General features: G+C 48.1%; 2 protein-coding genes across 4 annotated transcripts in view; both read right to left on the bottom strand.

Moving 5' to 3' along the window:
- PACS1 (phosphofurin acidic cluster sorting protein 1) overlaps nt 1–5,963 on the bottom strand; it is a 156,964-nt gene extending 151,001 nt beyond the window's left edge. Inside the window, exon 1 of the mRNA XM_063093150.1 lies at nt 5,405–5,963. Within this exon, the coding sequence (XP_062949220.1) occupies nt 5,405–5,754 (350 nt within the window). The 5' untranslated portion in view covers nt 5,755–5,963. The remainder of the gene's footprint in view (nt 1–5,404) is intronic.
- A 1,392-nt stretch (nt 5,964–7,355) lies between these two features.
- SF3B2 (splicing factor 3b subunit 2) lies at nt 7,356–21,753 on the bottom strand. Of its 3 annotated transcripts, none has more exons than XM_063094445.1 (22): nt 21,598–21,753; nt 21,378–21,424; nt 20,996–21,073; nt 19,803–20,042; nt 19,536–19,586; nt 18,468–18,585; nt 18,006–18,115; nt 17,551–17,647; nt 17,298–17,389; nt 16,138–16,353; nt 15,851–15,988; nt 15,596–15,676; nt 15,152–15,379; nt 14,234–14,383; nt 13,487–13,576; nt 13,267–13,374; nt 12,371–12,478; nt 11,942–12,084; nt 11,753–11,854; nt 8,248–8,347; nt 7,961–8,146; nt 7,356–7,602 (listed from the first exon to the last, which is right to left on the bottom strand). In XM_063094445.1, the coding sequence occupies exons 1-22, from the start codon at nt 21,728–21,730 to the stop codon at nt 7,531–7,533; spliced, it is 2,688 nt and encodes an 895-aa protein (XP_062950515.1). In that variant the 5' UTR covers nt 21,731–21,753; the 3' UTR covers nt 7,356–7,530. The 3 variants fall into 3 exon arrangements, with proteins under 3 accessions (XP_062950515.1, XP_062950517.1, XP_062950516.1); XM_063094447.1 differs by having other exon boundaries at nt 16,138–16,350; XM_063094446.1 differs by having other exon boundaries at nt 19,536–19,583.
- Between the last annotated feature and the right edge of the window lie 353 nt (nt 21,754–22,106).

Genomic DNA, 22,106 nt, shown 5'->3' with positions numbered 1-22,106 from the left:
TAACACAAGAAAACAAATAGGCCCTTAAAATAGCAAAGAAGAGACATTTTAAAATAACTTGAAAGAGGACAAAAGTATTCCATTTAATTAAACAAATAAAGAGAAACCGTAAATATTAACACTAGAAATGCCATATTCAGGCAATTTTCTCTCTAAAACAGTGTTATCTAACAGAATTTTCTGTGGTCCTGGAAATATTCTCAATCTGCCCTGTCCTGTATGGAAGCCACGAGCCATATGTGACTAGTGGGACATGAAATGGGGCCAGTACAACTGAAGAAATGACTTTAAAATTTTATTGAATTTTACTCAATTTAAATTTAAATATCCGTACATACTGAACAACACAGCTTTAAAAGATAAAGCAGTCATGAGCTTAAGGCATAACTGAATGTCAAATGGAATGTTTTAAGAAACTATTTTCTAAGTTACATTAGCTAAGCAACCATGTATCGTCATTTATTTGCCTTCCGCACTGCATTCTTTAAGGTCAAGAGGCCAGGCACAGGTCTGCCTAAGCAGTGACCCCTGAGCTGTAACTAAAACCATTCTCTGGTTTTTAAGGAGGTAAAAGGGAACAGAGGTCCAGTGAGTTTTCTAACCAGACAACTGCCCTGTGAATGTCTGAAAGAGGGAAACATATAGAGCTGGTGCCGAAGCACACATCTTGGTTCTCTAAAACCTTCAGAAGCTACGCTGGTTATTCTTCGATCCAGGCCAGAAAACGGAGGATCTATGCTTGCCAGTCTAGAACCCAACCACCTTGCTCAATGATCCTCTGAAAGAAGTCCTGAGGCCAACTTCAAACTCTGACATTTCTCAAGAGCCCTCACTACCACTCCAAACTCTACGCTGGAAAAAGACCAATACTTGTAATTCATTCCCACAGCTACCTTAGATTCCCAAAGTACTTCCAGAATCTGACAACACAGATGCAAGCCACAGACTCCAAGTCTCAAAGACCCACCGAGCCTGCGCAAGTCTACAGCAGTACAAGCCTCCTGAGGTGAGGTCCTGAAAAGACCAAGCGTTTTCTGATTTGCACCTCCCTCACACAAGCACTGACAACAGCAGTGGAACATATTGACTTAGCTAGGAAATTGGAAAGCTAGTTTAAAAACAAATCACACAACCACTAATGTGTCCAAAAGATCTGTAAATCAATACATGGAAAATGGACTCTGTTAAAGTCATTCTCTTTCTGACTTAAGGAATCTGAGCTTCCACAGGGACGATGGATAATATTACCCTGATAGAGAGGATATCTATTACAACACTCAGAATGTGAAATTCAAATCTCCTAAGGTACAAACATGCTTTTAAGACTTTTAATGCTAGGAAATAATAGAAATTTCACCAGATCTCCCATATTTGATCAATTACATTTACTTTATATCATTTAAGAAGTACTTTCTCCTGTGGCTCTATAGGTCCAATTTTATATTTATTTCATCCACATCTTAGAAAGGATGGTAAGTAAGAGTATTCCCAATCAGTAGATGAAAAACTAAGGTGTGAAAGAGTTTGTCCTAGCATACACTAAGAATTCAGAGTAATACATCCTGGCTTGCCTAGTGCTTTTGTGGTTAAAGAGGCAAGTGCTAACACTTCTGCTGCATGCGAGCCATGCTATCTCAGCTATGGCCACCTCCTTTGGCTCCAGCACTTTTGCCCTACAAGGTTTAACCTCAGTACCCACTTAAAACAACAACAAAAAAAGTGGTCTAAGGAGAAATATTACTGATAACTGCTGATCTCCTTCCCTAAGTACGCAAACAGGCAAGGAAAAGCAAATGTGCTTTGTACTGAAAGACAAGGGTGCTATGGTTTGTCCGTGACATAGCAGAGCACATTTTGTCTCCTAATAATCAATTGTACGCTACTGAGGAAGTTTTGTGCATTTGTACAATTTAATAATTTTTCTGCTTCTTTTACCTATAGCAACACAAAAAGAGAAAAAGAATATCAGGGAAAACCTCACCATACAAAGAATAGAAGGGATCAATAATGAGACTCTAAAATCCTTCCTTTAACATCAACAACATGCCACCTGGTCCCCACAATGCCACACCACTGTCCATACCGTATTGGACAATAGTAGAGAAAGTGCTACTTAGTATGGAAGGAAAACAATGCCAACTTCTAAAGACTGAATTTTATAAGGGAACTATAACAGAGCTAACTTCTTATAATAGAATATTAAAAGCCAACTGTATTCCACAGCAACGACCTCTGGGGAGTGAGAACAGGGATGGAACTAGGGGCTTTTTCCTTTACACTTCCCATCCTTTCAGTACTGCTTGAATTTCTGATCAGGGACGTATATTAACCTTTTTGTTTAAAAAAATGCTGGTAAAAATGGCAATGAATAGAACAATTTAGTTTTATTAAAGCCAACTGTAACTATGCTATTCATCTATAAAAAGTTTTTTAAAAAATACCATGGATTCTGAGGGAACTTAGTAGATGTTAAATAACAGCAGACACATACCTGAGAAATACTTGCAATGTTCATCATTATTTAAATAATAAAGGAAATAGCATTGTTTTTTAAAGCAAATTATATTTCTACAGGCATCAAGAAAAGAAGTGTGACCTTATGGCTCTGTTGCTCAACCCCCTCTTCTCTGTACTGGGTACAGACCAAATCCCACTCCGTTCTTACACATATCTAATCTTATGTGCACAATCACATTTATATTTCTTAAGTGCATATATCTCATATGTTTGTGTCTCATTTGAATTACTTATACCCTATACACAAAGCTGCACATTGCCAATATATTCTTAACAACATGAACAAGTACACCCAGGAGACCTCAAATTAACCAGATGACTCTAATAATTGGAAGGGCCAATAGCAGACCATTTTCTCCCCACAGGGTGTCATTTTCCATCCTGCAGCATGCTCCAAAGAGCACAAGTGTTCCACATGGAGCTGGGAGGCATAAGGGTGATGGCTGGAAAACAAAGTCAGAGCAGGACAGTGGACAAGCTCAAGGACTGGTCAGTAAACATGACATAACTGCATGCTTCCTGCACATGAAAACAAGCCAGCCTAAGGTTCTCACACCAAGTTAGCATAATAATTGTCCACTTGATCAGGAAGCCTGGCTGTTTCTTGGACTAATAATTTATTACATGGACTTTTCAGTGACCAAGAGATCTAAGAGCAGGCCAAAAACCAACAGCAATCAGTGGTTTTATTTATCTCCCCTGCTGCAGCTTCCTGCCAGTCAGCTCATGCCTTTTCAATCTAACAAGCTAGAGAAGGCAGCTGTCCAAATGCCACCAGTAAAACATAGTGATAGATGTGAAGAAAGAACCGGCAAGTGTGTACTACTAACACTGGGCCCATGTAGGAAAGGACACAGTGCTTTTACGTTTGAAAGAGGTGGATTCGAATACTTCAGTGATAAACAGCCCTATACAGAAACAGAGAGGCAACACCATCATATACTAAACTCTCCCTTGAGTTTGGTGTTGTGTTAGGGCTCTGGCCAAAGCAAACTAAACTAATGTGGTTCCTGATTTTCCTAAAGGAAGGACAGACAAGAAAGAAAAGTGTAAACAAGTGAAGTGAATGCTGAAACACAAAGGACATGACGAGTAGAGAGGGCAAGTGGAAAACAATCTAGCTTTATCTAGTGAAGTTCCAGATCTCTTCTCTGCGAGCAGCAATTCCACCCCTACACATAAATACACCCTACAGAAACTTTTACATGAGAGCACTAGAAGTCGTGGACAAAAACATTTATGCATAACTGTTTGTGTTAACAAACAGGGAAGAACCTAAGTGTTCACGGAGAACAGAATTATGATACATTCATTCATACAATAGAATATTACCTATTAATGAAAACTTTTAAACTAGAGCTACCATACAACAACGATGATTCTCACGAACTTAATGTTGAGTTAAAAATAAAAACTAAAATAAGTCACGGAACATACACACTATGATAGCATTTTACAAACTTCTGGAACATTCAGAACTCAAAAAAATATTGCTTAGAGAGACACACATATGTAGTAAAACTATATATTTTTTAAAAAGACAAGGGAAATAATAAATAATAAACACAATTCAGAAGAGTGTTTACCTTTGTAGGGGGAAGGAGGGGATGTGGTCAGGAAGGGGCATCCTGAGAGCTTTGACAGAATTGGTAATGCTCTCTTTCTTAAGCTGAGTGAAGTATAAAGATGTACACGCCATCATTTTTCATATCCTATCCTATGTAGGATATATATATACACACACACATATATATTTTAAATAACATTATTCTTTAAAGAAAAGGGGAGAAAAAAAGAAAAATAGAGTTGAGGGTGGAACCCAACAATGCTCCCTAACTCTGACTGGCACATCCATCTGCCCACGGCTGGGCTAACAGGATAAGCAGAGACCCCAGACTTCAACGCAACAGAATCAACTCAGTTTGGAGGTTGTCAAAAAGAACACCTACAGGCACTTCCCTGGGCTTACTGAGTGAAACCAGCTCCATACACTGTCTACTCAATGAGTAAACTGTAAGTCACTGCACACTGTCCCCAAAGAGTTGGAGAGAGCTGGCCTTGCCAATATAGAAACAGAAAATATCCCCAAACTCAGGCATATCTTTGCCAGTGGAAGGAATGTCCCCAGATGGTTCCAATAGAAGAGGAATGGATTGAGTTTAGGAACAAGGTAACTTTATGGAGCCCTGCAGAGCAGGGAGAATTTATGAGCAGTTTCTAGAGGGGAAAAGGGTATGAAAAATACACTTGAGGACACAATAAACAGGACCCAGTAACTAAGAGCATAGAGTTCAGGACAGAATGTGTGTAATTTGAAGTACAACCGAACAAGTGTGCCAAAGGCTAACTAGAAGCCTCGAGGGTTACTATATAGGCTTTATCTGGAAGAAGTGACTACCGGTTTGGCACATGCCGAGTATATTGGGAAATAATAATATCAAAAGATATCTATAGCACAGATCTATATCTACGTAACATATGTACAGCCCACGGGCGCCGGCGAGGCAGGAAAACGAGCGACTTACTCGGGGAAACTGACCGTCAGGAAGGCCGGATTCGGTCAGACCCAACGAGAGCAGGCCCTGGGCTCAGTCCAGAAGGCCCCGCTCCCGCTCAGGGAGGAGAAGAGGGTGGTCCCCGCCCGAGGCAGAAGGTGGGACTGCTAGGAGAGGGCGGGGCCCCGCAGCAGGAGTCCCGGGAGGCCTGACCGGAGCCAGACCAGGCGGTGGGACAGCCGGGCCGAGGTGGCGGGGGGGAGTCTAGGGAGTGGGGCGCCCCTTTGGGCGACGGGACGCGGGCGGGGGCAGGGGCCTGTCACAGACCCAGCCCCGGCGGGCGCGGCCCCGGCGGCCCCCTAGGCGCCCGGTCCCACCCGCTCGCCGCTCACCTGGGCACGCAGCTGGACGAGCTCCGGTCCACCTCCCAGGTGGCGTACAGGTTCATCTGCACCGGGGCGGGGGTGCGAGCAGGCCCCGGGCCGCCCGGAGGCGCGGAGCCCGAGGCCACCGCGACGGCCATGGAGGTGGAGGTGGACGACGACGAGGAGGAGGCAGCCGCCGCCGACGTGGATGAGGACGACGAGGTGGCCTGGGCCAGCTTGGGGGGCGTCGGCTGCTGCGGCGGCTGCTGCGGCGGCGGCGGCTGCTGCTGCGGGGACTGGGCGACCCCAGAGCCCCGCTGGCCGCTGCCGCCCCCAGCGCCTCCGGGACCACCGCCCACCCCTCCGCGTTCCGCCATGGCCCGGCCAGGGGTGGAGGGGGCACGGGAGTTACGGGGATCAAGGTGACGCCGAGCGAGCTCCGGGGCTTCCCCCGCGGCGGCGACGGCGGGGGCCGGACTCCTCTCCTCAGCCCGCCGCCCGCCCGAGCGCGAGCAGCCAGCGAGCCTGCACGCACGCGCGGTCCTCGCGCTCGCCCGCCGCCGCCTGTTGCGACTCGCGCCGCCGAGACAGAGTGGGCGTGTCCGGGCAGGGGCGGGGGCCGGGCTCGCGCGGCCCCGCCCAGCACCGAGGGGAGGGGCCCGGGTTCGCGCTCGCGCCCCGGCGGGCTGTGGGCGCGCGCCCCTCGCTCCCGAAGAGTGGGGGGGGGGGGTCTTCGGCCGGTGCGCGCTCGCCGGCCCAGCCCTGAAATCCGCCGCGGGGACCGCCACAGTCGGCCGTTCTCTTCCCTCTTCCGTCCCCCTCTCGGCGGCGGTGGCTGCAGCAGCTGCAGCAGCCCCGCCAGCGGAAACCCCGCTTTTCCGGGACGCGGCCCCAGCGGGGAGGGGGCTGCCGCGGGAGCGCGCTCGGCCCCTCGGGTCTGCGGAAGGCGGAAGAGGCCGAGTCCTCTCTCCTACCACCGACCTGGCCCCCGCCTGCGGCCCCGGGACTTCTTACCCCGGACCAGCGAGGGGAGCGGTTGGTGGCGACCCAGCGGGCCTGGCAGCAGTGAGTCGGAAAGTTCCCGCCCGGAGGCAGGAGCTCAGGGACCTAGAGCCCAGGCAGGGGTGACTTCTCAAACTAAGCCCTGACCCATCTGGAGCCAACCTTTCTCTTCTTTCTCTACAGCTCCCATCCCCCAAAATCTTCATTACTGAGTCTAAGAATGCTTCATTGCTAACTAAATTTCTAAAATTGTGTCCCTCCCAAGGCCTAGCTCAGCTGCCACGTCTTCCGCGGGATCTCCAGACCCCACCTCCAGAGACCATCTTGAGGCCTCCAGCACGCTGGCACCTCTGCGGATGCACTTCCACCGACACCAGTAGTACAACAGCGGCACGTGACTCTCCCCCCTGCAGGGCTTAGCAAATGCCTGTGGGATCCAATGGTCAACCTAGTCTAGCCTGTCAGGAAGACTTCTCAGGACCAGGGGATTAGAACCTGGAGAAAGCAAGTCTCTCCACCCTCTACACACCCAAATCCTGGTGACTGGTGTTGCTTGAACCCAGGGTCTCACATCGACTTGGGACAATTTAGACTTTGAGCTGCGTTCTCTCACAAGTCTCTCATTTGGACTTGCGGCCACAAGGTCAATTAGGAAGGCCTGACCTGGCCTACTTCCCAAGCCCACTGTTACTTCCCCAGCCCAGCCAGGACACTAAGCTGGCTATTTTTACTCCCCAAGGACACGGTAGTAAGGTCAAACCAGACCTAAAGGCACTTCCCCCAGAGCCTTCCTACAAAAAGGGTACAGTGATAAAAACATAATTTCGGCATGGCTTCAGCCTTACCACTAGTCTCAGCTGCAACATCTGAGCCAGGTACATGCCTGTGATCATTGGGATAGCCCAGTGATTACAGGAAGAGGCTATTTTAGTCCTTTTGCAGAAGGGGCTAAAGGGAGATGAGAGAAGCTCAGGAGTGTTCCATATTCATCTCTTTCCTTGGGAAACAGCTTTATTTACAAAACAGGTCTAAAATAACATGAAATGACAAGCCCTTGGGAAATGCAGGAGAGGTGGCTTTAGGGAACCCATGTGTGAAGCGCACACATCCAGACAAAGGACCTAAAGGAGGTCTGGGTATGTGAGGGAGAACTAAAATTTAAACTCCTTGTATTTCTTGCTGCCCCCACGGCTGTCCTGGGGCTGAGCTTTCCGTTTCTTTTGCTATAGGGGAGAAAGAGAAACAAGTTACAACAGGTTAAACAACCCCATGGCCCCCCAAATACAGGTGGGCAGCCTGACAGAGACACAGAAATCTGTGGAAATTGCACTGAATCCGGATTCTGTCCCCACCTCCCTCTCAGACTTGGATGAGTTTCCTTCCCTCCCTATAACTCAGTTTCAGCATCCTTAAAGAGGGCAGCCCACTGGAGGATTTCTAAGGTTTACAAGTCTAAGGAAGCCCAGAGCGGCAGGCACTGAGTCCACCCTCACTCTCACCACTAGAGGGCACCACTCCACTGAAAAAGGCAGACCCGGGTCCCTGGCTCTCACCCAGCCCAGTCTCCTTGTAAGCTCCTACCTTCTGCTTGGCAGCGTGTTCAGCCACCATGTCACTAAAGTCTTCCTTCTCCACTTGTGCCTGCTGCTCCCGCACATGCTCCTCATACTTCTGGGTCATAGCCATGGGATCCAGCTCCAATTCTTCAGGTGCCAGGGCCACTTCCACACCTTGTAGCTCGGGAGCCGGACCCTTCCGGCTCATAACCTGGAAAGGAGATCAGGGCTTGTCATCTCCAAAGAATCTCAGAAGCCCTACCTTCTACCCCCTTTCCCAGTCCCCAAAAGCAGTGTCCTTCGAGTGCTCACCGTGGACATGTCATAAATGTGGGTTGATCCCATCATGGCTCCCCCAACGGTGGCCGTTCTCTTCTCTGGCAACACAGTGAACAGCTGCGGTGTCTCACTTCTGCAAAGGACAATGGAATCAATCCCCAAAAGGAAGGGAAGAAAGGTCTCCAAACAGGAAGCAAAAGAAACACAGGTGGCACCTCTACTCAGCTCTTGGAGAGATCTCAAGATACCCAGGGGCGCAGCCTCTGCAGTTTGTGGAGGCCCATGAGAGAAGAACTGGATGGGGGGAGGGGCACAGTGCTGATTCCAGGGGATACAGCCTGGAAGGGGCACAGAGATTGACCTAAGCAGCCTCCTTAACCAAGTTACGAGATCAGAGATCGGGACTCCCACATGTAAAGGGCTAAAGGTGAGAGAGGCTGAAAGTTTCCAAGAGAACTTTGGTACAGAGAAGCTTGCAAGAGAGAACAGACTACAACAGTTCCTGATCAAAGTTGTGCCTGGAGTTCTAATGTACACAACTCACATTTCCAGCCCTTCCAATGGTACAACAGCCATCCACAGCCAGTTTTGCCATCTATTTCAAGGATTACATTTGGAACACAGCAAATCTACCACTTTCACCCTAGACCATGTCGTCATTTCCACCTCTCCCACTAGAAGAGGTGACAATCTGTTCTCCACACAGCAGCCAGAGTGAATGCCTTAAAACAAAATTCAGATCCTGTTGCTCCTTTGCTCAAAACCCTCCAAGACTTCTGATCATCATGTGAATAAAATTTAAACTCTTTACCATGGCCTAAAGGGTTCACAGCCTGGTCCCTTACCCAATCCCTCCTCAATGTCCTCTGTCCACAGTACCCTTCTTTGTTGAGCATGCAAAGCTTGAGGCTTCTGCTTCCTGACAAGAAGGAGTAACAAGGGCCAGATTTACCCTCCTTCCTGCAATAACCAGAAAAATGGGCAAAATATATTGAACAGTGGTTTTTCAAGACGCTAGACATGGGGTAATGAGGACAGTGATTCCTGCAAACCAGGAAACAAATGAGGAGAGCCCTTCAATTGCCCCAGTAATTTCCATTTCCACGCCACAGAACAAGAAGGGGAGACTCATGGAGAGCCCGGAGCCCTCAGGACTCCAAGAGTTGAGATGATGAAGCTGAAAGTCCAAGGAGACCAAAGCTGCTTGAGTTTGCAGAACAGAGTCCTGAAGAAGCGAAAGCAGCACAGAGAGAGAACTCAAGAGACCAACAGAGGGTCCTTCCTCTTCAAGTATTCAACTGAGTACTGAGCAGCACATGCCTGTGAGGGAATTGCCAAGGCCAAGGAAAGAAACACCAAAACGACTGCAGTAACATTAGTGCCTGCTGCTCACTCAGGACTGGGAATAGTGCTGTTTCTGCCCGGACTGAAAAACCTCTAGTTCTTAGGGCTTTGATTCGAGTATACAAATGAGTCTCACGCCCCCTAGTGGGGAGGACTAAGCACTGCCTAAGTCCTGCCCAGTTAATCCAAAAAGTAAGACCTGAAAGGATCAAACTGTTTCTAAGTAACTATCCTTGAATAAAGCTAAAGATGTATAGGAATACAAAAAATATCCTGAACCCAGTGAGGTAAATTTCATAAAGTCTAGCATCCAATCAAAAATTATCAGGCATGCAGACAAGCAGGAAAATACAACCCATAATGAGGAGAATAATCAATTGACATCAACCCAGAATTGGCACAGATGTTAGAATTAGCAGGCAAATGCATTAAAATGTTACTATAACTGCATTCTATATGTTCAAAAAGTGAAATAAGAGAGAAAGAATATATAAAAAGAAGACCCAAATCAAACTTCTAGAGAAGAAAACCACACTGGATGGATTCATGTTAGATTAGAAACCGCGGAAGAAAATATTAGCAAACTTGAAGACGTAGCAAGAAAAACCTAAAATGAAATAGACAAATTTCTTTAAAAATGAACACAACTTCAATGAGCAGTGGGACAACTTCAAGAGACCTAACACTTGTATAATTGGAGTTCCCAAAGGAGAGAAGAAAGAGAAGGGAACAGAAAAAAATATTTTCAGAAATGGCCAAAATTTTTCCAAAATCAATAAGAATTATAAACCCACAGATCCAAGATGTTCAACAAACCCCAAGCAAAGAAATATGAAGAAAACTACACCAACACATATCATGAGCAAATTGTTCAGAACCAACAATAAAGAGAAAATCTTAAAAGCAGCTGGAGAAAAATGACACGTGATGTACAAAGGAACAAAGACAAGGATTTCTCATCAGAAACTACACAAGAATGAAGACACTGGAGCAACATCTTAGAAGTGGTAAAAGGAAAAAAAAAATCGGTCAACTTAAAATCCTATACCAGGCAACAATGTTTCAAAAACAAAGGCCAAATGAAGAAACTTTTGAGACTGCAAAAGCTGAGAGAATTCATGACCACACACCCACACAAGAAATGTTAAAGGAAGCCCTCAGGCAGAAAGAAAATGATACCAGGACTGGCCAGTTAGCTCAGAGGCTGGTTACAGCGCAGCTTTATAACACCAAGATCATGGGTTCGGATCCCTGTATCAGCCAGGCACCAAAAACAAAAAAAAGAAAAGAAAATGATACCAGATAGAAACTTGGACATAGCCAAACACACGAAAGCAGTGAAAATGGTAACTACATGAGTATCCTGCATGATTCTTATTTAAATCCCTCTAAAACATAATTGACCATTTAAACAAATATAATAACCTTGCACGGGAGGATTTATAACTTACGTAAAAGTAAGATATATGACAATAATAGTGCAAAGGTCAGGAGGGGGGAAATGAAGCATACTGCTGTCAGGCTGGAAGTAGTGTACTATCGCGTTAAGGCAGATCATGATAAAGACGGATACTATAAACCCTAAAGCAATCACTAAAATAACAAAACAGATTTATAGTTAATAAGCCAACAAAAGAGGTAAAATGGAATCATAAAAAACATTCAATTAATCCAAAAGAAAGTAGTAAAATAGGAAAAGAGAACAAAAATCAGAATGGATAAAGAGAAGTTCATTTCATAATAAAGGGGTCAATTCATGAAGAAGACAATGAGCCAACACCTTATGTACCCAAAACTAGTGCTTCAAAATACGTGACTATGCGAAGCTGTGCCTGTCTCAGGGCCTTTCACTTGCTTAGACTTACTGTCCCTTCCGCCCCCAGATCATCCAGGGGCTGGCTCTCTCCTACCATTCAGGTCTCAGTTCTCAAAGGCCTCTTCATCACCATATCCTTCTATATCCCATTACCCAGTTTCTTCTGCTTCCCAATCCTTACCCACCTCTGAAACTATATTGTCCTCTGGTTACCTGTCTATCTCAACTGTCTTTTTCCCTCTGACTCCCCACTGCCTAGAGTGGCGTCTGGCACAGAGTTGGTGTTCAACAGTTGTTAAAGGGGGTGGGGGACAAAAGTCAGCCAGCAGCCTAGCGGCCACAGGGAAGTACAAATCTGGGGCCTGCCTGTTGCCTCACCCATCCATCGCCTCCTCAATCTTCTTCTTCCTCAGCTCAATGAGTTCAGGGGTCTCCATTCCAGCCGGCACTGATGAGAACCCTCCAGGAGTGATGAGTCCACTGTGAAGAGAGGAACAGGCTCTGGAGTAAAGAGAAAGCCCTCAGAGAGACAGGCCACTTTAGCGTGGCAGGTTCTGTCTCTCCCACCTGTCCGCAGGGGTGATAAAGCCTGTTTCATCGGGTTTGTCTTCATCGCTCTCCTCCTCTTCCTCTTCTTCTGAAGACTCTTCATCAGATGGCTCCAGTTCCCCCCAAGGGGTCCGGTCAATCTCTTCTTCCTCAGTCTTGGTCTGAAAAAGAGATCACTTATTTATTCAACAAATGTTTACTAAGTACCTATTACGTGCCAAGCTGCTGTAAGCTGAAGGGACAGAAGAATAAACAGACAATAACCCCTACTTTTGTACAGCTCATATTCCAGTGAGGAGCTTACATTACATCTCAGGAAAATGTACATCCTTTTTCAGACTTTGAAATTTCAGAACACCCGGCTCCCAGATAACGAAGCTGTAAACCAACTATCTCTAACCTTTATGACGTTAAGTAAAACCAAGCTCGCCAGTCCATGTCCCATACCTGAAATTCAGCAGCATTGGTTCCAAACACATCCCCGTAGAGAGGTTTTCCAGTCTCATCTACTGGCGGTTTGCCCCAGCCACCAGCATGGTACCCAAAGGAACAGCTCTGCAAGAAAGGGAGCATGAATCAGTTCCACTCCTAAGCTGCAAAAGAAACACTGAAGCCTAGAGAAAAGTCACGCTCCAAAGTACAGAACTAATACTTGGGAAGTCTGGAAATCGTGATTACAGAAGAGAATTAAATGTTATAAAGCATGAGGAAGCAAAATTAACAAGCAACAAAAATCTGGGGCAACAGGATGGGGAGCCAAGGGCAGAAAGTGTGCTAATAACCTCATCCTCCATGGTAGAGTCTATACTATCTGAAAATGAAACACGTACTTTAAAAAACACGATTCCAACTTCTCACTGATTTTTCCTAACTTTGGAAAGCTGGCTTGTTTAGAATGCAAATCTCTTAAGGGACAGAAATTTTTATCTGAAGGTTAACAACACCACTTCTTCACTATAATGACTTTATTGTCTGTTCATTTTTTTAACTTAATGTTTTTTATTTAAAAACAAGAATAAACTTGATGCCATTCTTAAGAGAAATTATTTCTATCTGTCCCTCCATGTACATATCAGAGATATATCTGGAAACACATTTACCAAAAATGTTAAATTTGGTTATTTTCTGAGTGGTGAAATGGTGGGTGATTTGTCTTCATCTCTGTACTTGTCAATTCTGACAGTATTTTATGATGAGCTTGTCAGTTTTTTTGAAAACAAAAACCATTACTTTTTTTTTTTTTTTTAAAGAGACACACAGCAGAGTTAGAGAAGGAAAACAAAAAATTACCATTCAGTTAAAAAGCAGAAGCAGCCCAAAATGAAAGAAAGGACAACGCTCACCTCAGGTATGGGCGAGTTCAGCCCGGGGATTTTCAGGTTGGGGTATGACGGGGGTGGTCCGTATCGCTGCATGGCGATCAGCCACGGGGGAGGGACCTTGTGGGCATTCTGCAGGAAAAAGAGAGAAGGATACCACCTGCCCAGCCCTATCCCTGTCTCTCCCTTCTGCCCCAATCCCCACCCGTTTCTCTGCTTCTCCAGCTAGCTAAATGATACTCACTGGTCCTACTGGCATCCCCAAGGAAATCCTTAGCTCATCAGACAGATCTCCTGGCTTCTTCTCCTTCAGTCGTGTCTCAAACTCCTTCCCCTGAGGAAAAGTCAGAGCATGCTGCGTTGTGCACACCAGACACATGCTCCATGGCATGAGGACATGAGAACAAAGATGGGAAGTCCTAACCCACATCAGATACACAATCCCACTGAGGGCAGCCTGGCTCCTGCTGATTCTCATCACTTCTCTCCCTGGCCAGAGCAGAAGGAATAAAGGCCAGGGAGGAGGGGGAAGGCCAGACTTCCAGTGCTGTCGGTAACCCACTGTGAGAACACAGCCAACTCCATGACCTGCTTTCTCATCTGTAAAATGAGGGCATTCGACAGGATCCTTCCTCTCCAAGATCCTTCCATCTCAAAAATTCCATATCATGGTGATTAATATTTCAAGGATCAGAAAAAAATAACTTTTCTTCCACCCCAATATTAAATGTTTCCTAAAGCATCTCCTACTTGGCCCCTCTGTCCCTAAACCACCCACCACAAACTATTATCACTTCAAAGACACGGTCTGCATCCCTCCTTTAATAAAGGATCTCATTTTTAAAGTTCAAATTCCATCTCTTCCAAGGGTAGTTAATGGGCAACTCTAAGGCTAAGAAGCTGCTGTACCAGCTTCAAAAGCCCTTCCAACCAAGAGTTACACAGTCATGACTCCAGTGCCCAGTGGCCTCCCCCAGGCTTCCTCCCGAACCTCGTAGTACAGGTCCCCGTGGATGGTCAGTTTAGGCTTGGTCTGCCACTTGAAGAAGGCATCATGCAGTTTCTGGTAGTCAATGTCGATCTTGCCCATCTTGGGCCGAACCTTCTCTCGCATCTTTGACTTCATGGTTTTCTGTTCTTCCTGTGAAGAGTGGCAGAAGATGCACTTTAACAGGTATTCACCAAGCTCGACTCAGTAGAGTCTGGCTCCTAACTCCCAAAAGAGATCAAGGAAAACCTCATTTATCTCACTCTGAAAGTCACCAAAATCCTTCCTGCTGAAGCCTTCAAAATTACATAATCCAGGCTGAACGAAATAGACTTATTAAGTGAGATTGGCCTCAGCAATGTTATGCCAGTAACTATTTTTTAAACCAACTGATCAAGAGACAGACCTCAGCTTCCACTGTAGAGGACAGGGTGAGGAGAGGCCAACCAGAAGGCAGGGTGTTCACAGTGTTCTTTTGTGCCTCCTGAATTTTTACACTACAGGCAAGTATTAACTGTTCAAAGTATCTAATTAAAACCTTTAAATTTAAGAAGTTACGCAACCACCATGAGTCTCTAGCCACGAAGTACACCAGGGAAGGAGTCTCTAGGTGAGCTGGGAAGGTGAAGGCAGAGGGGAGGAAGAGAGGAGCAGGAAAACAGAGCCGCTCAGTCATAGAAGTCTCAGCATGGGGCAGGAGAACAAGCTGGGAACACAGCCACGAGGCCTGCCTTTCCTGTGTCCTTCCCCTCCTGCTCCCCCCCAGGTGTCCTACATAGTGCTGACTTCTAATGTGAAGAAAGAATAACTAGTCAAGTAACAAGGACGTGGGTTTGGGGAGCCAGAGTCCGATTTTGAAGCAGGCATCTGTGAAGGACGTGGACCCCCAAGGGTAGGTCCCGGCCCCAGCCAGGCCCTCACCTTCTCCTGCAGGGCCTCCCGCATCTCCTGGATGCCTGTGCGTTTGATGAAGTCTGGCAGCTCGAAGGGGGGCTTCTCAATGCCCCGTTTGCCCTGCAGGTACTTGCGCTTAAAACACCAGTGGCGCGGCACAGGCACAGAGTTCCGAGTGGCCTTCAGGTGAACCAGGAGCTTAGGGTCCTGCGCTGTCACATCATGCATCTCCACAACGTCAGGCCGAGCCACCAGCTGGAAAACACATAGCAACATGTCTCTAGAAAGCCCCGATCTCTCGGGTCTAAAGTTCTTCTCACTTCTCCAAGGACCCACACCTGCTTCACCCAAGCTTCCTTCAAAGTCCTTCTTGGCACCTCCCAAAGCAAAGCCCCTCTGTGGGATTCCAGGAGTTCCTCACATGGACTCCCAGCCAGGCTCCAGGGCCTGCTGGATCACTTCAGGTCTCACCTGCTTGAGTTCGGCCACTGTGAAGCGATTCATTCGACGCAACTTCTTCTTGGACAGCTTGGGGGCTTCTGGCTTCTTTTCCTGGAATGGTCACTTCTTCTGAGCAGGACTCTTAGGTGTGAGTCACACTCTCCAGCCCACCCCAGAACTGAAGCCACCAAAGCCCCACAAAAGCTCACTATGGACCCTCACAGGCTGCACGTCAGCCAGCGGTGCCCAGAGCTCCCGTCCCCACCAGGAGGAGCTGGGCCTGACCTGTTCATCGTCACTGCTGTCGTCATCACTGTCCTTGTGCTCTTCCTCAAAGCCCTTCTTCTTGGGGGCCGTAGAGTTCTCCAGTTTGTCAAGTTTCTCTGGCTCCTTCTCCTTCTCCTTCTTCACGTCATCGGTGAGCTGGGGAGGCAGGCAACATGGAAACCCAGCCCTCAGGGCCCCAGCCGGCTCCTGAACCCGGCGTGGAGAAGATGCAGCCTCGGCTCTGTCCCCGTCCCTGCCCCTTCTCTGCTTAGCGTTGGCTATTCAGAGTGCACTGCTCCTTGTACCTTAAACGCCTCAAAAATCCTCTTGAAGAAGATGAAGTTGGGCTCATAAATTTCAGGTTCTTCGGTCACATACTCAATCTCCACGTCAGCAGCCGGGGACTCAGAGCCACGGGAGCGGGTGGAGTCTTTCTCTCGCTCTCCAGAGCTATCGGATGACGCCCCCCGCACCCTCTGGGGCTTTTTCTTCTTCTTTCGGTTCCGACGCTTCCGGTTCTTCTGTCAAGACAAGGAAAACCAACGGAGTCAGAGAATCCAGCACCATGCCCAACCCCACCCTCCTCACCCAGCTTCCCCAACAGGTCAACGCTCAGTCTCTTCCCACGACGGCAATCTCGAGAAGTGGCTGTGGAGGGGCGCTGGAGTCAGACTCCAACCGTGTGCCTTTGGGTAAGGTACCGCACCCCTCAGAACCGCAGCTTCTTCAGTTGCGAGACGCAGGTGCGCATAGTACTCAAAACTCAAAGATTTATGGCAATCAAATGAAAAATATCTGTAAGATGCTTAGGATAGGAATTGGCACAAAATACCCGTGACTTCTTAGTGAACACTTATAATTGATGTTATTGTAGTACCTGTGATGGTTAGTTCTAGGCGTCAATTTCATTAGGTCAAAGAATACTGAGAAACCTAACCCTAACCCTGAGAAACCTGGGAAAGCTATCTTTTTAGGTGTGTCCATGAGGGTGTTTCCAGAAGAGATTAGCACGAGAGCTTGAGTGGACTGGGTGGGAAAGATCAGCCCTCAATATGGGCGGGAACCATACAATCCGCTGGGGTCCCAGAAAGAACAAAAACAGAAAAAAGAAACAAATCTCTCTCTCTATCCACTGGAACTGGGATATGCTCTGCTCTCCCATTCATGGACATCAGAGCTAAAGACCTTCAGCTTTTGACTTCCAGGACTTACACCAAGGACACCATTGGCCTCCCTGGTTCTGAGGCCTTCGGACTTGGACTGAGCCACACTGCCGGTGTCCAGTGTGCAGACGGCCTATCGTGGGACTCTTCTTTTACAATCACATGAGCTAATTCCCCTAATAAATCCTCTCTCATGCATTTATGACACATCCTATTGGTTCTGTTCCTCTGGAGAACCCTGACTAATTCAGTACCCAAACCCTATCTCCTAACAGTCCTTCCAGACCAGCTCCATCCCATACCTCTTTCTTGGATACAGACAATGTGTCCTCTTCAGTCTCTGATGCTGACTGGCCCAGGGACGAGCGAGCGTCTGTTTCCATTTCCTCTTCCTCTGTAAAGGAGGAAGGTGGTGGTCACAATCTCCTCACAGGGCCACTGCACTGCCACTTGTTCACAGTAGCCCATCTGTACCAAGAGCCAGTCTCTCTCTAAACCTCCTCGGGGAAGGGACAGAGGAATGAGGACTCGGCTTCAGGACACATCAACGCTCACCCTGTTGAGAGTTCATCTCTTCCTGGCGGCTCTCCTTCAGCTGTAGGATCTTTTCCAAGGCCTGGGGGATCTTGGGGCCCACAGAGGGGTCATCCATCTGTCAGGGACAACCCAGTCAGAGGGGTGGATCACAATGCCCTTTCCCCTCCAATTTCCACCTCTGGTACTAGAAAGGCTGCTGGCCAGGTGACGTAAGAAGCAGAGAGTAAGCACCATGAACCAGGTTCATGAGGTTTAGCATCCCTCAGAGGCAACCATACAACTCAGCCCCAGAGATGTCTCCCAGGTCCTTCGGCCCTCCCCTAAATATATTTTAACTGAGTAAACCTTCCCTTTTCCCCCTCAAGAATTTAAGTACCCTCCCATCTTCTCACAGAATCCTTTTCTAAAAATCCAGAAATAGTCTCCTTCTAAACCACCAGTCTCCGTCCCTAGGAAGAAATCATCAGTCTCACCTCTCTGTTCTCATCTCCAGGGGGCGGTGGGGGCCCACGAGGCCGGGGAACAGGGGCCCCCATGGGCAAAACAGTGGGAGTGGGGCCCACGGGGCCTACTGGAGCAGCCACTAGACAAGGGAGAAAGAAATCTAATGTCAGAAGAGAGAAAACACTCATTGTAAAAATTCCCTTCCTTGCTAAAAGTCAAGGTGATGGTTACCTTTCAAGAGAGGGGTGACTAGAAGGGAGACTGGAGGTGCTTTTGGGGTGCTGGTAATGTTTTGGTTCTTGGTACAGGTGTTGGGTTCATGGATGTGTTTGGTGTGTGAGAACTGGTTGAACTACACATTTAAAATATGTGCATTTTTTTTTTCTTTTTTGGCAGTTGGCTAGTACATATGTGTTCTTTTTCAATGCAAAAGTCTTTAAAAAACTTTTAAATCATCTTCCATGCCCTTCCCTCCCATTCTAGGGTCTTACCTCGAGGACCCAGAGGAGTGCGAACACCAATTTGGCCCATGTCTTGTGGGGGTCGGGGGACTGGGGCACCCATCTTGGCAATCTCCTGCTGCCGTTCCTGCTCCAGTAACACAGCTGCCTACAGGAGGGAAATGGGAGCAGAGACACAGCTCAAAATGGGTTTGGCAGGCAGCCCCTGGCAAACACATCCTTTCAGCTGGGTAACAGGCCCAAGGAGAACAATCAGGAACCACTGGAGTGCCGACATCCTCTCTACCCCCACACCTCCAGGCTACTGATCCAAGTGGAGGAGGCCTTTCATCACACTGGAAAAATCTCTAGAAATAACACTAAGGACACTCCTGCTAACTTCTAGCTCCCATCAGATAATTTAATATTTAGCTAAACACTACCTTCTGTTTTTTAATGAGAATTTTCTTCCTCAAAAGATTAAGTTGTTTAAAAGGAACTTTGAATTCTTATCTCTACCCCTCAAGATCTAGCACAATCTGGGCAAAGACAGTACTTCTTTCACATTTCCACACCTGCTGCTTTTAATGCTTATGTCCTAAGACTCCTGAGTAATCCATTGGGTAACAACTGATACAATGCACATCTCAGGCCAAAATCTTATATAACACTCCCAAACTTATATTTATTATACTTTGTCTGAATCCAACACAAATGACTAAATTAGCTCAGAGTCCTCTCCAACATGCCTAAAATGATGTTATATAAGAGTAGTAAGGGTCAGCAAACTTTTTCTGTAATGGGCCAAATAGTAAATATTTTAGGCTTTACAAACTGTTGTATGAATTCTGTTATGTATTCATGGTTTGGGTTTTCTTACAACCCTTTAAAAACCATCTTTAGCTAACAGACCATACAAAAACAGGCCATAGGTTGTAGTTTGCCAATCCCTGGACTGTAAGAAAAGTGGAGTTCTTTGGGAGATACTGGAACTTAGCTGGGAAAGAGGTGGCCTCCAAGGAAAACTCAAATGGTGCATGTGGTTTCAGACACTAGGCACTGTAAGTGAAAACCAATGGATTGGGCCATGAGGTCAAAGGTTGGGGGGAGGGATATTACCCGCTTCTGCTGCTCCAAGAGCTCATGTTCCTTCAGTGAATGATCTCCCTGCTTAAAAAAGAAAACAAGCTCATACCAGCACCAATACCCCACAGGCCAATCTGCCACATTTCTGCTTCCTGGGGTCCTCTTCAGTCTACGGCTTATGTTCTAGTCTTTGATCCAGACCTTCCAGAAGCCTTGGCCCCAGGATCCAGCTCTCTCTTAGGTTCCACTCCCCCTTCAGGGACCTAACGAGGCCCAGGCCCAGGCGTCCACCTGTCCTACCTGCTTGGCGCGTTCCTCTTGCTGCATCAGCAATGCCGCCTGCTGCTGCGCCAACTTCAGCCGCTCTTCCTCTGACAGTGCCACAGGCTCACCCACACGGAGAGGAGGTGGGGGCCCCAAATTTGGTGGGTGAGCCATAGGAAAGCCAAGGCCAAGGCCTGGTGGAGGTGGTGGGGGTGGTGGTGGAGGTTGCAGAGGGGGGAGTCCCATGGGTGGTGGTGGCATGGGAATCCCAGAGAGCTGTAGAGAAAATATGACCATAAACTGGGAAGCACTTATCTATCATTCTGCAAAAATTTGCTGGGGATGTACTTTGGGCCACATGCTGGAATTCAGTCAAATAATACATGGTTCATGCTACATAAGAGAGAATGCTCCATAGCAATGTCAAGAGAAAAGAATGTCGACTTCGGTGCACGAACTAAAGAAAACTATCAAATCTCTCCCCAGAAAAATATCATGAACACAGATTTTGCATACAATTTCAGGAGGCTCAGGGATCCCCTCTAAAGGTCATCTAGGGATGCCTCATCCCACACACGGAGATTAATGGATCCCATGTCAGAGCCACTGCTTTAGAGAAAAAAGAATCAAATTCTGGATCAGGGCCGAGCCCGTGGCGCACTCGGGAGAGTGCGGCGCTGGGAGCGTGGCGACGCTCCCGCCGCGGGTTCGGATCCTATATAGGAATGGCCAGTGCACTCACTGGCTGAGTACCGGTCCCGAAAAAGACAAAAAAAAAAAAAAAATCCTGGATCAGAAGTGACACGGAAATTAAGAGAACTTGAATAAGTAGAAGGTAGTATGCCAAAACAATACAAACCCCAATGACTTACTAAATGCTGGGAGTATAGAACCAAATCAGGGAGTTAGTCCTCATGTCTCACTGAATAACATGGCAACTGTGCCCATGGGGGGCAAAGAATAGGCTGATTACTTCCAGCTGGGGGAGGATCAGGTCAAGCCTCCAGGTATTCAAGCTGAATCCTGAATGACAGGTAGAATTTGGAAGAGCAGACTAGGGCGATGAAGGCAACCATCCTCACCATCAGAAAGGTGAAAATCTCCCAGTTCTGTCATCGTGCTATTTCCCTGCCCAATTTGCTAGTTGCATCTCCAATACACTCACTGCATGAGCGAGGAGGAGCTACCCTGAGCAGAAGGAAGCGTATAAAGTGGAACAACCTCCTTACCTGTGCTGACATAGGAGGGGGAGCAGCCTTGTCCCCATCTTCCCCTCTCAAAACCGGCCGATTCAGCACGATGCCAGTCTACAAAAGAGAAAGGAGGACTCCAAGTCAGTCCAAAAGGAGCTGTTCCACTAAAGGACGTTCTTGTTCATTCGTTCAAACAAATTTACCCAGTGTCCATCTGCCAGAGCTCGAGCTGGGCACCGGATGGACCAACGAGGAGGAAAGCGATTACAACAAAGCACGTAAAGGCAAGAATAAGAAAAAAAAAGGGCAAGCCCCCGCTTGCTGTGCCAAGGTATATAAAGGATGAAGACCGAGTAGTGAGAGGTCTTAAAGGCCCCCTGGAGAAGCCTGGGCTGTCCTGACGTCCGCCAACACTCACCTGGCGTGTGTAGGTCTGCAGCCGCTCCACCAGTTCCTCGCGACTCCCTGCGGGGCAAAACACAAGATCAATGGGGCAAGCCGGGCCGGGGCAGGCCAGCCGGGCCAGGTCAGGCCCCAGCGGCCCGCCTCCGCCCCCCAACCCCCGGGTCTCCCAGGTAACCAGGCTCTGCTTCTCCGCAGGCCCACGCAGCCCCCTCGTGATCTCCCGTGCTCCTCACCCTGGATCGGAGCTCCGATCTCTGCCAACTTGGTCTGAAGCTCCTGGGCAGCCCAGGCGCCGTAGTGCCCTGGAGGTGGCGGCGGCGGCAGCTGCAATTCTCCTTTGGGAGGCTCGGGATGCTCGGTCGCCATCTTAGCCACAGGAAGGCGCGCGACCAACCCGGAAGCTCGGGCGGGCCTGCGGGCCCACTTCCCGGAAGTTCCGGCAGCGCCGTACGACCCGTCCTCTCGGTGGTTGGAAGGCGCTTCGGCTGGAGGCCACCCTCTGCCGTCAGCCTGGAGACGCGATTCGCCGCAGACGCGTCCTAGGCGGCCTGGTCGCGAAGCCTTCTGGGAGTTGTAGTACGCAGGTCGCGGTCCCTGCGCGGGTCCGGCGCCCGGAACACTGGCGGCCGGGCGGCGGGGAAGGCTGGTCCCGCCCCGAGGGAGCGCTTTCTGCGCCTCACCCGCCGGCTCGCAGACCCTCAGCCTTCCGGCCCGGCTGCCCGGTCAGGCGCGAGAGGCCGGA

The sequence above is a fragment of the Cynocephalus volans genome, chromosome 4 (assembly GCF_027409185.1).
Source record: "Cynocephalus volans isolate mCynVol1 chromosome 4, mCynVol1.pri, whole genome shotgun sequence".
Lineage (NCBI taxonomy): Eukaryota > Metazoa > Chordata > Mammalia > Dermoptera > Cynocephalidae > Cynocephalus > Cynocephalus volans.
Note: the sequence above shows the minus strand (reverse complement) of the source record. Positions and strands in the feature narration are given on the sequence as shown.